Source organism: Coregonus clupeaformis, chromosome 15 (assembly GCF_020615455.1).
Source record: "Coregonus clupeaformis isolate EN_2021a chromosome 15, ASM2061545v1, whole genome shotgun sequence".
NCBI classification, from domain to species: Eukaryota; Metazoa; Chordata; class Actinopteri; order Salmoniformes; family Salmonidae; genus Coregonus; species Coregonus clupeaformis.
The window spans coordinates 44027917-44041434 of NC_059206.1; the positions used below are offsets into that span (position 1 = coordinate 44027917).

The 13518-nt window shown below is 44.4% G+C and overlaps 2 protein-coding genes across 4 annotated transcripts in view; one reads left to right on the forward strand and one right to left on the reverse strand.

The window, feature by feature from the left end:
• Positions 1 to 5949, forward strand: part of LOC121582371 (histone-lysine N-methyltransferase SETD1B-A-like) — a 38284-nt gene extending 32335 nt beyond the window's left edge. For 2 of the 3 annotated variants that reach the window (XM_045225173.1, XM_041898108.2), the window contains exons 12-17: positions 58 to 1416; positions 1720 to 1886; positions 2089 to 2214; positions 2330 to 2449; positions 2621 to 2758; positions 2873 to 5949. In XM_045225173.1, coding sequence (XP_045081108.1) covers positions 58 to 1416; positions 1720 to 1886; positions 2089 to 2214; positions 2330 to 2449; positions 2621 to 2758; positions 2873 to 3046 — 2084 coding nt within the window. In that variant the 3' untranslated portion in view covers positions 3047 to 5949. The remainder of the gene's footprint in view (positions 1 to 57; positions 1417 to 1719; positions 1887 to 2088; positions 2215 to 2329; positions 2450 to 2620; positions 2759 to 2872) is intronic. The other variant, XM_045225174.1, reaches the window with a different exon arrangement.
• Positions 5950 to 7200: 1251 nt separating this feature from the next.
• On the reverse strand, positions 7201 to 12505 carry LOC121583285 (carbonic anhydrase 4-like). Its single transcript, XM_041899465.1, has 6 exons — positions 12337 to 12505; positions 11982 to 12127; positions 11754 to 11846; positions 11573 to 11639; positions 10519 to 10679; positions 7201 to 8732 (listed from the first exon to the last, which is right to left on the reverse strand). The coding sequence occupies exons 1-6, from the start codon at positions 12428 to 12430 to the stop codon at positions 8508 to 8510; spliced, it is 786 nt and encodes a 261-aa protein (XP_041755399.1). The 5' UTR covers positions 12431 to 12505; the 3' UTR covers positions 7201 to 8507.
• Between the last annotated feature and the right edge of the window lie 1013 nt (positions 12506 to 13518).

A 13518-nucleotide genomic window follows, 5' to 3' on the forward strand; every position in this document is an offset into this window, starting at 1 on the left:
CACTCTGCATATTGCTTTTAACTGACCGATTGTCTTGACATGTTGGTTGTCTTTCAGCTGAGGAGCCAGACATTGACCTGGAAGTCACCATCCCTGTATCGAAGACGGAGCCCCAGGACGATGTTACTAACCTGCGGCCGCCCACCCCGACAGGCTCCCTGGCTGACAGCGACCAGGACTCTCGACCCAAGGCCCACACAGAGGACAAGGATCTGCCCTGTACACCAGGTAGAGGGGCTTCCATATCCCTGGAGCCCGACACAGCCCTCCCTAGATCCCTAGTCGTCCCACCTATGCTCCTCCCCCCTACCCTAGCCATGGGAGGCCACTCCCTCCTGCTGCCGCCTCCCGGCCCCATTCCGGACCTCCCCCTCCCCTTTAGGGCCAGGCTGTCCACAGACGAGGATGTGCCCCGCACCCCTGGCAGAGACCTAAGGGGCCTGGGCAAGTCCCAGAACAGCACAGAGAACGTGCCCGTCACGCCTGGCAGCGATGCCCCTCTGACTGGCAGCAGCCTGGCCAGCCTCAGCTCCCCCCACATATCCGGCAGCCCCTTCTCCTACCCTGCCCAGTCCCCCATCCTGAGTACAGGTATCCCCCGAACCCCCGGCAGAGATCTGACCTTCACCCCTGTCTTCCCAGACCACACAGCCCTGGCTGCTGGCCTTCCCATCCACCGGAAAGCCTCTTCAGAAAGCCCGCTGTTCAAGGAGCCTCCACTCAGCACCTTGGCCAACCAGACCCTGCCCCCCGGCTCCCTCCAGGGACAGGCCTTAACCAGCGTGCAAAAAGACCTGCCTGCTGTCCCGGCCTTAGACCTCCCGGTGCCCCCTGACGCATCCCCGCCTAAGAGGAAGCCTGGGCGACCCAAGAGTAAAAAGGCTGCAGCACTGGCAGCTCTGGCAGCACTGACTTCTCCTAAGACTGAGTCTATGGAGCTCTCGGTGACTCCCACCTCCATGCCCCCCTCTTTGCCTCACGATGCCCAGCTCAGAGAGCTCTCTGCAGACACGGCTGCTGCAGCCACTCTTCCTGACATCCCCAGGTGCGCTGGGCTAGACACCTTCACTGTGGGCCTGGACTTCCGGGAAGGGGCGTCAGAGCCGCAGACGGCTCTGCCCCATGACGACCGGTTCCTCCCCTATGAAGAAGAGGAGCGCGTGCAGAAGCCAGCCCGTAAGGCGCGGCGAGGGTGGGAAGAGCTGCTGCTGGCCAGCCACTCGCCTGCGACCACGCCGCCGCGGCCCCACTACGTTCCGCGCTCTGAGTTTGAGGAGATGACCATCCTGTACGACATCTGGAACGACGGCATCGATGAGGAGGACATCCGGCACCTGCAGGTCACCTACGACAAGATGCTGCAGCAGGACAACGGCAACGACTGGCTCAACGACACGCTGTGGGTCCAGCACCCTCATATCCTTTACTACTGGCTGTTGATAATATTACTGCCCATTTTTGCTAGAACATTCATTTTTGCCTGTAGCTGTATAGCAACTATAGCAATGAAAGGGCCCTCTACTGCCTCTACTCGATTACAAACAAGTTAGTCTCTTTTTGTCCTAAAGTGTTGTTCCTTTGTTGTTCTTTTTAGTATTGCTTAGTCATCAAGCATTTTAGATAGTAGTAAATTAGAAATGTTTGGTCATGGTTCTACCAACCCACGGTTTAGCCTTCTCCAAAAGCCTTTTGGAATGATTTCCCTTGACTCCCCTGTACCTACCAACATCCCGGCGGTGAAGAGGAAGAGGAGGGACGATGGCATGAGGGATCACATGACTGGCTGTGCCCGTAGCGAGGGCTACTACAAGATCGACAAGAAGGACAAGATCAAATACCTCAACAGCAACAAACACCTACTGGAGGAGGGGCCTATAGACATGCAGGTGGGTTTTAGCAGAGAGTGGGCTGATGGGCTTAAGTTCACATCAGCAAGGGTGTCTGTTCATCTGTTTGTGTCTTGATGCGTCCGTTTGCCTTAAGGTGTAGTAGGAGCTTGTGGAGTAGAAGCTCATTGTGTTTTCTTTCTTAATTTCCCCTCTCTCTGTCACTATCTCCTTCTCTCCCTTCCTCCGTCTCTCTCTGCAGGGCATGAGTATTCCCGCACAGCCCCTAGTCTCCACCAGAGCTGGCTCTGAGCGTCGGTCTGAACAGCGCCGCCTGCTGTCCTCTTTCAGCTGTGACAGCGACCTGCTCAAGTTCAACCAGCTGAAGGTACCAAAGGCCAAATACAGCCCACACACAACCACTATGTTCGTTGACACTGAATGTCAGTGCAATACTGTCACTTCAAAAAAAAAAATGTTTTATTTGTATTACTCTTCCCCAGTTCCGTAAGAAGAAGATTCGGTTCTGTAAGTCGCACATCCACGACTGGGGCTTGTTCGCTATGGAGCCAATTGCTGCTGATGAGATGGTGATTGAGTACGTGGGGCAGAACATCAGACAGGTGAGTAGAACACAACTGTCTTCTCAGTCTGAGGGAGGTTATGTGCAGACAGGAAGCATTATAGAGATTATCCAACAGCAAAAACATGTACTTTGTGCGGGCTGCAAATCATAATGTCATACAGGTGAGTGGTAACAGGCTGAGTGTAAACCTATCCAATCCTGTGACCAGGTGATTGCTGACATGAGGGAGAAGCGTTACGAGGACGAGGGCATCGGGAGCAGCTACATGTTCCGTGTGGACCATGACACCATCATAGACGCCACCAAGTGTGGTAACTTCGCCCGCTTCATCAACCACAGCTGCAATGTAAGTGTCTCCTCTCAATCAAAACGTATTCTAGTCAATGAATTGACCCAATTTCACATTGCTAGGCTAGCAAACACATTGATGCTAACACCGCTGTTTTGTTCATCTTCTCAGCCCAACTGTTATGCTAAGGTGATCACAGTGGAGTCCCAAAAGAAGATCGTCATCTACTCCCGACAACCCATCAATGTCAACGAGGAGATCACCTACGACTACAAGTTCCCAATTGAGGACGAGAAGATCCCCTGCTTGTGTGGGGCAGAGAACTGTAGAGGAACGTTGAACTAACGTTAGTCCCTGGCCAAGGGGAAAACCTCCCGGAAAACAACAAGCACTGTCCCAACCAACGTTGTCCCCATTCCCTGGACACGCACACAGAGACACCATGCTAAAAACACAAGGACAAAAGAGTAGGGGTGGAAGAACCAGGAGATGGAAAACAACCCATCATCTGGATACAGCGCAGCTACCTGTCTGGGACTCTTTTTATACATGCAGATGTTAACTCAAGATTGTTTACGATTCCAGGTGCTCTTTAAAACGGACATAAACTTGGGTTTTCTACTACTCTGCCAGTGACCCTTGAATTTCCACAATGCTGTATAGCATCTGGCTTCCTGGTGCAGCACTCTTAATTGTTTGTCTTCCATTCAGGATGGTTCCTCCCAGGTCTGGTCTTGGCTTGTACAGTTTTACCTACTCCCACTTTCTCATAAGCTTTACGGAGACCACACGTGGTACGTAGCCCCCCATTCTATTTCTATATATATAATATTACACACACACACACACTTCTAGCTGCTCATTAATACTGTTGACACTCACAATTAAAACTCTTGGTCGTGAGAGGGACACCGCTTCCCCCACGGAAGATTACACTATTCTCACCCTATGGTGGTCATAGTGGCACAGACAGGAAGTAGGTTTGGGGTCCTGAGAACTGGGTTTGCTACCCAAGGAGAAGCCTGCGGGGATGCCTCCATTTGCTTAACCCCCCTTTGTTTTTATAGTAAATGCAGAAAACTGATATAATTGAAGAGACAGAATGGTTCATTGTGTCCTCAATTCACAAACGTGGATATCACTGGAGTGCAGATTAATCCACACCTGCTCATACCAGCAAAGAATATAGAGTATACTGCTGTCTGGTACTTTATTTAAACATCAAGGAATACCCTTTCAGAGATTTATAAATGGTTATTCCAGTGGTTTTGCCATCCTTTCTGTTGTCACTCAGAAATTACCCTCCCCCAAAAACACTATTGTATTTTGTGTGCATGAGTGAATGTGCTGCCCTCTGTAGGCCATACTGTAGAAATAGTGAATTGGAAAATAATGCAAGATGGGGACTTTTTAGAAATGTAACACAATTGAACCTTTACACCATAGTGTAGTATAGTGATTCCAAAAGCAACCATAGGCACATCATTCCTTCCATAACAAACTTTATCACTGCACAGTAAGACTGCTGATGCAGATTGTATTGAAATGTTTTTGACTTCATGATGCCTTCTCACCTCCAACATGACATCCATCCATGTCAAGCTGCTTGCTGAGGTTACCATGTAGAAGGGTTATAGAAGTGATTCACCATTTAAAAGACTGTGTTCTAAGAAAGGGTTCAGATCAGTACAGCTGATGAGTGAATAGCAATTCAAACTAGTATTATTAGGTTTAGGCATTTCGTCATGCTTAGATTTATTCCTAAAGCGCATCCAATGCTGTCTGGAAACCATACAGATGTCCATTGCATTTCCAGTGTTAAATCTTGAGAAAAGCATTTATTCAATGCACTATAAAGTTGACAACAGGATAATGATAGTAAATATAGGTGAAACCTAGGTAAATGTAACTCCAAGGTTCTCACATGACTGCAATGAACAGGAACTTTTTACATGATAATTACCTTGACAAAAGCCTTGGAATGGGGGGGGTGGCTAGAAAAGAAGGCAGTTTATACATTTAAGTTCAATCACAAGTGCCATATCCATGTCTAGGCTTCTGGGGTTTCCATGACTACAGGGCAAAAGTGTTTCTGAAATCTGCCGCTTGCAACTGTGTTAATGCGCATGCACTATTATGAAATGCTGTCTATTTTCGCCTGTGTGAATGTGTTAGTATTGTATGACATTAATGTGTGTGGTGTACGTGATATTGTTTTCCTTCACTGGCTGGTGGTGTGTTGGTGATGACTGGTTTTGGTGTTCTCACCCCATGGTGCTTCTTTGTAACATGTAAGGGCCCTCACCGTACAAGTTAGCTCAGTATTCTAGTCACCATATAGAAGTGTTTCTAATCTAAAACAACCCAACAGACCTTGCACTATCACCACCACACTAAGAACCCCAAGCGTCAAGCTTCTGTTTGTGTATGTTTGTCACGTGGGTATTGTCTCTTGTCATTCAGTTTCATGAATCATTGCTGTTTGTGAATGCACTGGAGGCTTGCACTTCTGCTTACGCCCTTCCTAGCCAATCAGATGTCTGACAACCAAGTAATTCATTGCTTCTCATTCAGTTGGATAGCTCATAGTAGTTTTTTTTTTTTTTATACAGTGATGTTTATATTGTACAGGATCACTTGTATAGAAAAATACCTGAAGCTTTTTTTTATCGTCACAGGGAATACTTAAAATGATGCATCTTTTTTTATTTTTTAACAAAAAAGATTGAGTATTTGAAGTGGTATTTTCAGGGATCAGTAAAAAAAAAAAGGAATCTTTAAAAAGTATATAAAAAAAGAAACATGGGTTGAATTGTTTATTTAAAGCAAAGGTGCATCTTGTACAGAAAAATAATCTCCACTTCCCTTTGAAAGATTGTTTCTTGTAGAAACTTCTTCATTTTTTCTGCCCATTTCCTTTGTAATCTTAAAATGTATAAATACTTTAACTGTGAATATATTTTTGTTCCTGGGGATTTGCTACAGAAATACAGCTGAGAGATCTGTGTCAGACAGAGCTGGTGAACGTGAAGCTGGTGGCAGTATTTTCAGCTTGTGTCAAGCTTTATTTTGTATTTTCTGTTGTAAATTCTATGAAAACTTGCAGTGTGGAGAAAGGAAAACAACATGGTGCAGAAATGACATGGGAATGGGGTGGAATCATCAGCCTGTTTCTCATGTCTATTTATTACACAACAAATGTATGAAAAATTAAATCTGAGAAAATAAAGGATTTTATTTTCTTCGAATTATTGAGTTAATTGAACTAAATTGGAAGAATACATTACATTTCAGTGTTCAGACAGAGCAATAACTGGATGATCCAGTTTTATGTACAGTCGTGGTCAAAAGTTTTGAGAATGACACAAATACTAATTTTCACAAAGTCTGCTGCCTCAGTTTTGATGATGGCAATTTGCATATACTCCAGAATGTCATCAGATGAATTGCAATTAATTTCAAAGTCCCTCTTTACCATGAAAATGAACTTAATCCCCCAAAAACATTTCCACTGCATTTCAGCCCTGCTACAAAAGGACCAGCTGCCATCATGTCAGTGATTCTCTCGTTAACAGATCACGCTGTCATGCTGATTGAGTTAGAATAACAGACTGGAAGCTTTAAAAGGAGGGTGGTGCTTGAAATCATTGTTCTTCCTCTGTTAACCATGGTTACCTGCAAGGAAACGTGCCGTCATCATTGCTTTGCACAAAAGGGGCTTCACAGGCAAAGATATTGCTGTTAGTAAGATTGCACCTAAATCACTGACTGATATTCTGCAAAAGGTACAGGGATTGGACTGCTGAGGACTGGGGTAAAGTCATTTTCTCTGATGAATCCCCTTTCCGATTGTTTGGGGCATCCGGAAAACACCTTGTCCAGAGAAGACAAGGTGAGTGCTACCATCAGTCCTGTGTCATGCCAACAGTAAAGCATCCTGAGACCATTCATGTGTGGAGTTGTTTCTCAGCCAAGGGAGTGGGCTCACTCACAATTTTGCCTAAGAACACAGCCATGAATAAAGAATGGTACCAACACGTCCTCCGAGAGCAACTTCTCCCAACCATCCAAGAACAGTTTGGTGACAACCAATGCCTTTTCCAGCATGATGGAGCACCTTGCCATAAGACAAAAGTGATAACTAAGTGGCCAGGAAACTCCCCAGACCTTAATCCCATTGAGAACTTGTGGTCGATCCTCAAACAAAAACCCACAAATTCTGATAAACTCCAAGCATTGATTATGCAAGAATGGGCTGCCATCAGTCAGGATGTGGCCCAGAAGTTAATTGACAGCATGCCAGGGCAGATTGCAGAGGTCTTGAAAAAGAAGGGTCAACACTGCAAATATTGACTCTTTGCATAAACTTCATGTAATTGTCAATAAAAGCCGTTGACACTTATGGAATGCTTGTAATTATACTTCAGTATACCATAGTAACATCTGACAAAAATATCTCATAACACTGAAGCAGCAAACTTTGTGAAGACCAATACTTGTGTTATTCTCAAAACTTTTGACCACGACTGTACAGTAAACCATTAGTATCAACTGACATAATTGAATAAATAACATTTCAAGTTTGAAACCTCAATGGAGAATGCCTGCATACCTTCACCCATGATAAGCAACATGAATAAACCAACATTCAGAAATGGAGAGCAGCTGTCCTTGGATAAAACAATGCCCTACTGTCTGTGTCAGTGTGTAGGCTACAGTTTGGTTCAGGACCAAATCATGTGATTTCTCCCCAATTTCAAGCAGTCAGGCAGTGTCAATTCTAGGGATCCTAATGACTCCAACAGTATTACATCAATAGCATCAACCACTTAACAGGTATGGTCAGTAAAGAAATGTAATAAAACTACATATGATTGAGGCCCCCCATGATGCCAGTGATCTCATTCTCACCCAGCCAAGTCCTGATAGTCACACTCCACCATCCGGACAGACACAGAGTGGCCTCTGTGTGTTTGCCCTCTGCCACACCAAGTCAGTGACAGGAGGTGGATGGTGTGACCAGCAGTATGGGGACAATACAGTCAGCATGGATACACAGGTCAGGCTGTCAGGCTACCCGGGATCACTATTCTCTTTATCATATTGGATTTGGTCAACCGCCAGAACTGGACAAAGTGTCCGATTTTGTAATGCCACTACTTTATCAATCTTCATCTCACTCGTACAACCCCACAGTATAAGCATGTCACACCAATCACTCTGAGTGAGTCACCCCTGGTAGTTGCAGAGCAGTGGTGTGGCGTGGGGAAGTTCTTCTGATGACAGTTTCAAGTGGATCAAATTCATGCAAAATAAAGGGAAGGCAGGCAGGGAAATAATATCTCTGCTACTTGCCCACAGCAGTTGCTGAGGGAATATACAGCAATGTCATATGGCCACCAGGGGGAATGTAAACACAGAGTTCAAATTCAATTATTTGTTTAATTAATACAGTAGGTCAGGTAGTGATTGAATGTAGTACAATCAGAGATGCATACACAGTAGCATTGATGAACTACATTTTAGTACTGTTACCAGTACTAGATCTAGTCTACACAATGTTATGAATTGAACTGTTAAACATGTAATGAAACATTAAACCATTTCTAATTGAATGCAATGACAGTAATGTGATGAAAACATACAGTGGTCAATCACCGTAAACAGTACACTTATTTTTCACAGTATTTTATGTATCCTCTGTAAAAAATATATATATATTCTACGGCATTGGTTTCTTGGCCTTGATGCTGTCTCAAGTAGAGAGTGTGAAGCTAGCATCAACAAAACAGCCCTGCGCAAAGAGCTAGAGCCCGTAGATGAGCCCAACAGTTGAAGTCAGTTGAAGGAGAAGTATTGAGAGTGCTGGGCTATAGAGGTAACTGGCCGTCGCTGTAATCAGCTTGGCATTTTTGGAGGCGTAGATGCTGCGACTGAAGGTGGGATGGATGTGTCGGAAGTTGTCATGGAGATGTGCGACAAGTTTTTCATCCTCCTCTGTGCCGAAAATCCCAGTGGCAAACTGTTCAAACTAGGGAAGAAAAAACACATTTATGGGGTGGTTATTTATCAACTGTGATGTAATTAAGCATGATCATTCATCAGATTCATCAGATCATTCATGGTATTGTTTTTCATCACTAGTAAGAATCCTAGTATAGCTGTTCGCCCAGGGTTGTTCCATGGTGACAGTATCCTGGTGGAACCAGCCTGATCACTACGTTCACCATTCTATTTAATAGAATGGTGAACACAGCAATCAGGTTGGTTCCACCAGGCTATGGTGAAAGCACTTGAACTTGAAAATAGATTCAGGACTTTTTCGCTAGCACAGACTGGAATATGTCCCGGAATTCATCCGATGGCATTAAGGAGTTTACCACATCAGTCACCGGCTTCATTAATAAGTGCATCAACGACGTCGTCCCCACAGTGACCGTACGTACATATCCCAACCAGAAGCCATGGATTACAGGCAACATCCGCACTGAGCTAAAGGCTAGAGCTGCCACTTTCAAGGAGCGGGACACTAATCCGGACAATTACAAGAAATCGCGCTACACCCTCAGACAAACCATCAAACAGGCAAAACTTCAATACAGGACCAAGATCTAACCATACTATACCGGCTCTGATGTTCGTCGGAAGTGGCAGGGCTTGCAAACTATCGCGGATTATAAAGGGAAACTTGGCCGCGAGCTGTCCAGTGATGCGAGCCTACCAGACGAGCTAAATACCTTCTATGCGCTTTGAGGCTAGCAACACTGAATTATGCATGAGAGCACCAGCTGTTCCGGACGACTGATCTCGCTCTCCGTAGCCAATGTGAGTAAGACCTTTAAACAGGTTAACATTCACAAGGCCAGACGGATTACCAGGATGCAATCTCTATTGCACTTCACACTGCCCTTTCCCACCTTGACAAAAAGAACACCTATGTGAGAATGCTGTTCATTGACTACATACAGTACAGCTCAGCATTCAACACCATTGTGCCCTCCAATTTCATCACTAAACTGACCCTAGGATTAAACACCTCCCTCTGCAACTGGATCCTGGACTTCCTGACGGGCCGCACCCCGGTGGTGAGGGTAGGCAACAACACATCCGCCACGCATCCGACCACAAGGCGCTACACAGAGGGTAGTGCGTACGGCACAGTACATTGCTGGGGCCGAGCTCCCTGCTATCCAGGTCCTCTATACCAGGCAATGTCAGAAGAAGTCCCTATAAATTGTCAAAGACTCCAGCCACCCAAGTCATAGACTGTTCTCTCTGCTACCGCACGGCAAGCGGTACCGGAGCACCAAGTCTGGAACCAACAGGACATCCACCAAGCTATAAGATTGCTAAATAGTTAGTTAAATAGTTAACCAATAGCTACCTGGAATATCTGCATTGACCCTTTTTGCACTAACTCTTTTTGACTCATCACAAACACTGCTGTTACTGTTTATTATCTATCCAGTTTCCTAGTCACTTTATCCCTACCTATATGTACATATCTACCTCAATTACCTCGTACCCCTGCACATCGATGCAGTACTGGTACCCCGTATATATAGCCAAGTTATCGTTACTCAATGTGTATTTATTCCTTGTGTTATTATTTTTCTATTTATTCCTTGTGTTATAATTTGTATATTTTTCTACTATTTCTCTTTTTTTTCTCTGCATTGTTGGGAAGGGCCCGTAAGCAAGCATTTCACTGTTAGTCTACACCTGTTGTTCACGAAACATGTGAAAAATACAATTTGATTTGATTTGAGATTAAACCCATTCCATGACTGTCCTTCCTTTCAGTAGTGCTTGCTTACCTGTGACCATGAGATATAGATGGGGACTTCATACAGGGTCCATAGAACGGCTTGAGAACAAGGTGGAGTGGTGAGGCTCCCATGGTAGCGGTAGTACTGGGACAAATGGCTCTCAGGCAGAAGGCCGATCAATGGGAATGGCTTGACTGTCGCCGTTTGACCTAGAGGAGAGGGAGAAAGACCTTTATTAAACGTTTATTAAACCCTACACAGGACTGAATCATGTTCACAGTCACCACACTATATCTATACTGTACAAAAATATAAACGCAACATGCAAAAATGTCAACGATTTTACTGAGTTACAGTTCATATAAGGAAATCAGTCACTAGGCCCTAATCTATGGATTTCACATGACTGGACATAGGCCCACCCTCTTGGGAGCCAGGCCCACCCACTGAGGAGCCAGGCCCAGCCAATCAGAATGAGTTTTTCACCACAAAAAGGGGACAGAATTACTCCACAGTTTCATCAGCTGTCCGGCTGACTGGTCTCAGACGATCCCGCAGGTGAAGAAGCCGGATGTGGAGGTCCTGGGCTGGCGTGGTTACACGTGGTCTGCCGATGTGAGGCCGGTTGGTCGTACTGCCAAATTCTCTAAAACGACATTGGAGGCGGCTTATGGTAGAGAAATGAACATTCAATTCTCTGGCAACAGCTCTGGTGGACATTCCTGCAGTCAGCATGCCAATTGCACATTCCCTCAAAACTTGAGACATCTGTGGCATTGCGTTGTGTGACAAAACTGCACATTTTAGAGCTGCCTTTTTTGTCCCCAGCACAAGGTGCACCTGTGTAATGATTGTGCTGTTTAATCAGCTACTTGATATGCTACACCTGTTAGGTGGATGGATTATCTTGGCAAAAGAGAAATGCTCACTAACAGGGATATCAACAAATTTGTGCACAAAATTGGACAGAAATAAGGTTCTTGTGTTTATGGAAATTTTCTGGGACCTTTTATTTCAGCTCAGGAAACATGGGACCAACACTTTACATGTTGCGTTTATATTTTTGTTCGGTATACATTAGAGCACTAATGTTTCTACCGACCTTTGTAGGCAACGGCGGGAAGTAGTCGTGATATGCGTCCAAAGTGTACATTTTCAATGTAATTAAGCTGCAAGAAGAAGTTAGAGGTTTAGAATATATGACTTCATCATGACCAAATAAACGGATAATTTTATAAATATGCTCCAAAATGAACAACATAAAGTATTTAAATATAGTTTACATCAATAAAGAATCCAAGAACTGCAAGGCCAGTTGGGTCATCCAAGGCAGATGTCAAATTGGGGTGACTCGACTTCATGTTGACTATGTGCATCTGCAAAAGAAAATGCACTGTCAATTAAAGAAATAGCAGCAGTCAGTGCCTGCATCCTAGTTTTATATTTTGTTCACCAAAGATATCCACCCTTCAGTGTAACGTTGACTGGATGTAGAGGCGCCCATCACCCACCTCCATAGGATACCTGTGCCTGTCCACAGTGTGCTCTGAGCCGTTAGTGTTGAGGCTTCCCCAGTGAAAGTGGAGCTGGATTGTGTGGTACGTCCCTGGAAGACCTCCACCACTCACAGACATCCCATTCCCAACCTCCAACACAACTGCATACAAAACACACAGACCACTTCTAAACGTATACACAAAATGCACAACCCATTCACCCATACATTCTCACAAGCACACACAGAGTTGTCCTGTGATTAAATAAGAAACGGGACACGAAGGCTAAAGTCTCTAAGTAGAAAATAACTACTCAGTAGATACACCTCCTCACAAATCTATTTCTATGGTAATGATATGGGCTACTCACCAGAGTGCCCATTGTTTTTCAGTTTCCAGTGTCCTGTATGAACAGTATGAAAACCATCCAGATGTAAAGCCTCCAATGACTCATTTCTGGTCATATGATGATCCAGGTTGATTGGAGAGTGATGCTCTTCAAGTATTGGGTGGCAGGATGGGAACGTGTCTCCCCATGCATATGGATCTGAGGAGGACACAATAATGCATGCTGATGACATTCAAAGTGTGAACTAGTCTACAGTCACAGTCACCATAGAGTTAACACGATAAGAACAGTACTATATTTTTATTACAATATCAATTTAAAATCAACCTAAATAATTTGAGAAAAAGCAACATTTAAAAGTACATTGTCTCTACTTATGATACATTGAATAAACATTGACACTTACCACAATGACCCTCATCATAACAGAAGTCCTCTGAAATAGTAAAAAAAGGAGGATATCAATTGTAAAGCATTCTTACCCTCCATGACATAATACACACTCAAACAGAATGTGAGCAGAAATAACAATAACAGCTGCCTACCTTGGAAAATATCAAGGACAAGCCTGATACTCACCGGTGTGTGAACCTGTAATAAACATCACTAGGAAAGTTATGATTGCCAAAATCATTTTTGTGCCAGTAAATGAGCACAGCACTTCAATAGGTCTAATTAATGTCTAAATAAAAATCACAGAGGCAGGCCTAATCGGTGCTTAGGGATCTGTGCAAATGCCAAGCTTAAATAGGACTGGGAAAGTGAATGCTGAGCGCTTTTTTCCCCTTCTCTGTTTGGTCAGTGGAGTGTGTCATTGCCAGTGGTCTTTACTGATGAATGTCACATAACGGGACATTGATGCGAGGAAAGCTTGCCAACTCTCGGCTGAGCACCGATGCCCCCAAGCGGGCAGGTCAATATTTTTTATTTATTTTAATTTTTTATAAAAACGATTAAGTAGCAGGTTGGAATATATCTTATTAAAATGTTAGCACTGTTTATTTTTTCAATGTATCTCCTATATAAGTCGCTCTGGATAAGAGCGTCTGCTAAATGATTTAAATGTAAATATACTCTTGCCAAGTGGTCTGCCGATATAGGGTACCTGTCGAAGGAACGGACAGGTATAGGTGTATAGGCCTAAGATCATGGGCAAACATATGCTGCAATAGGCTACTGATGCTTGACATGGTCTGACTAATA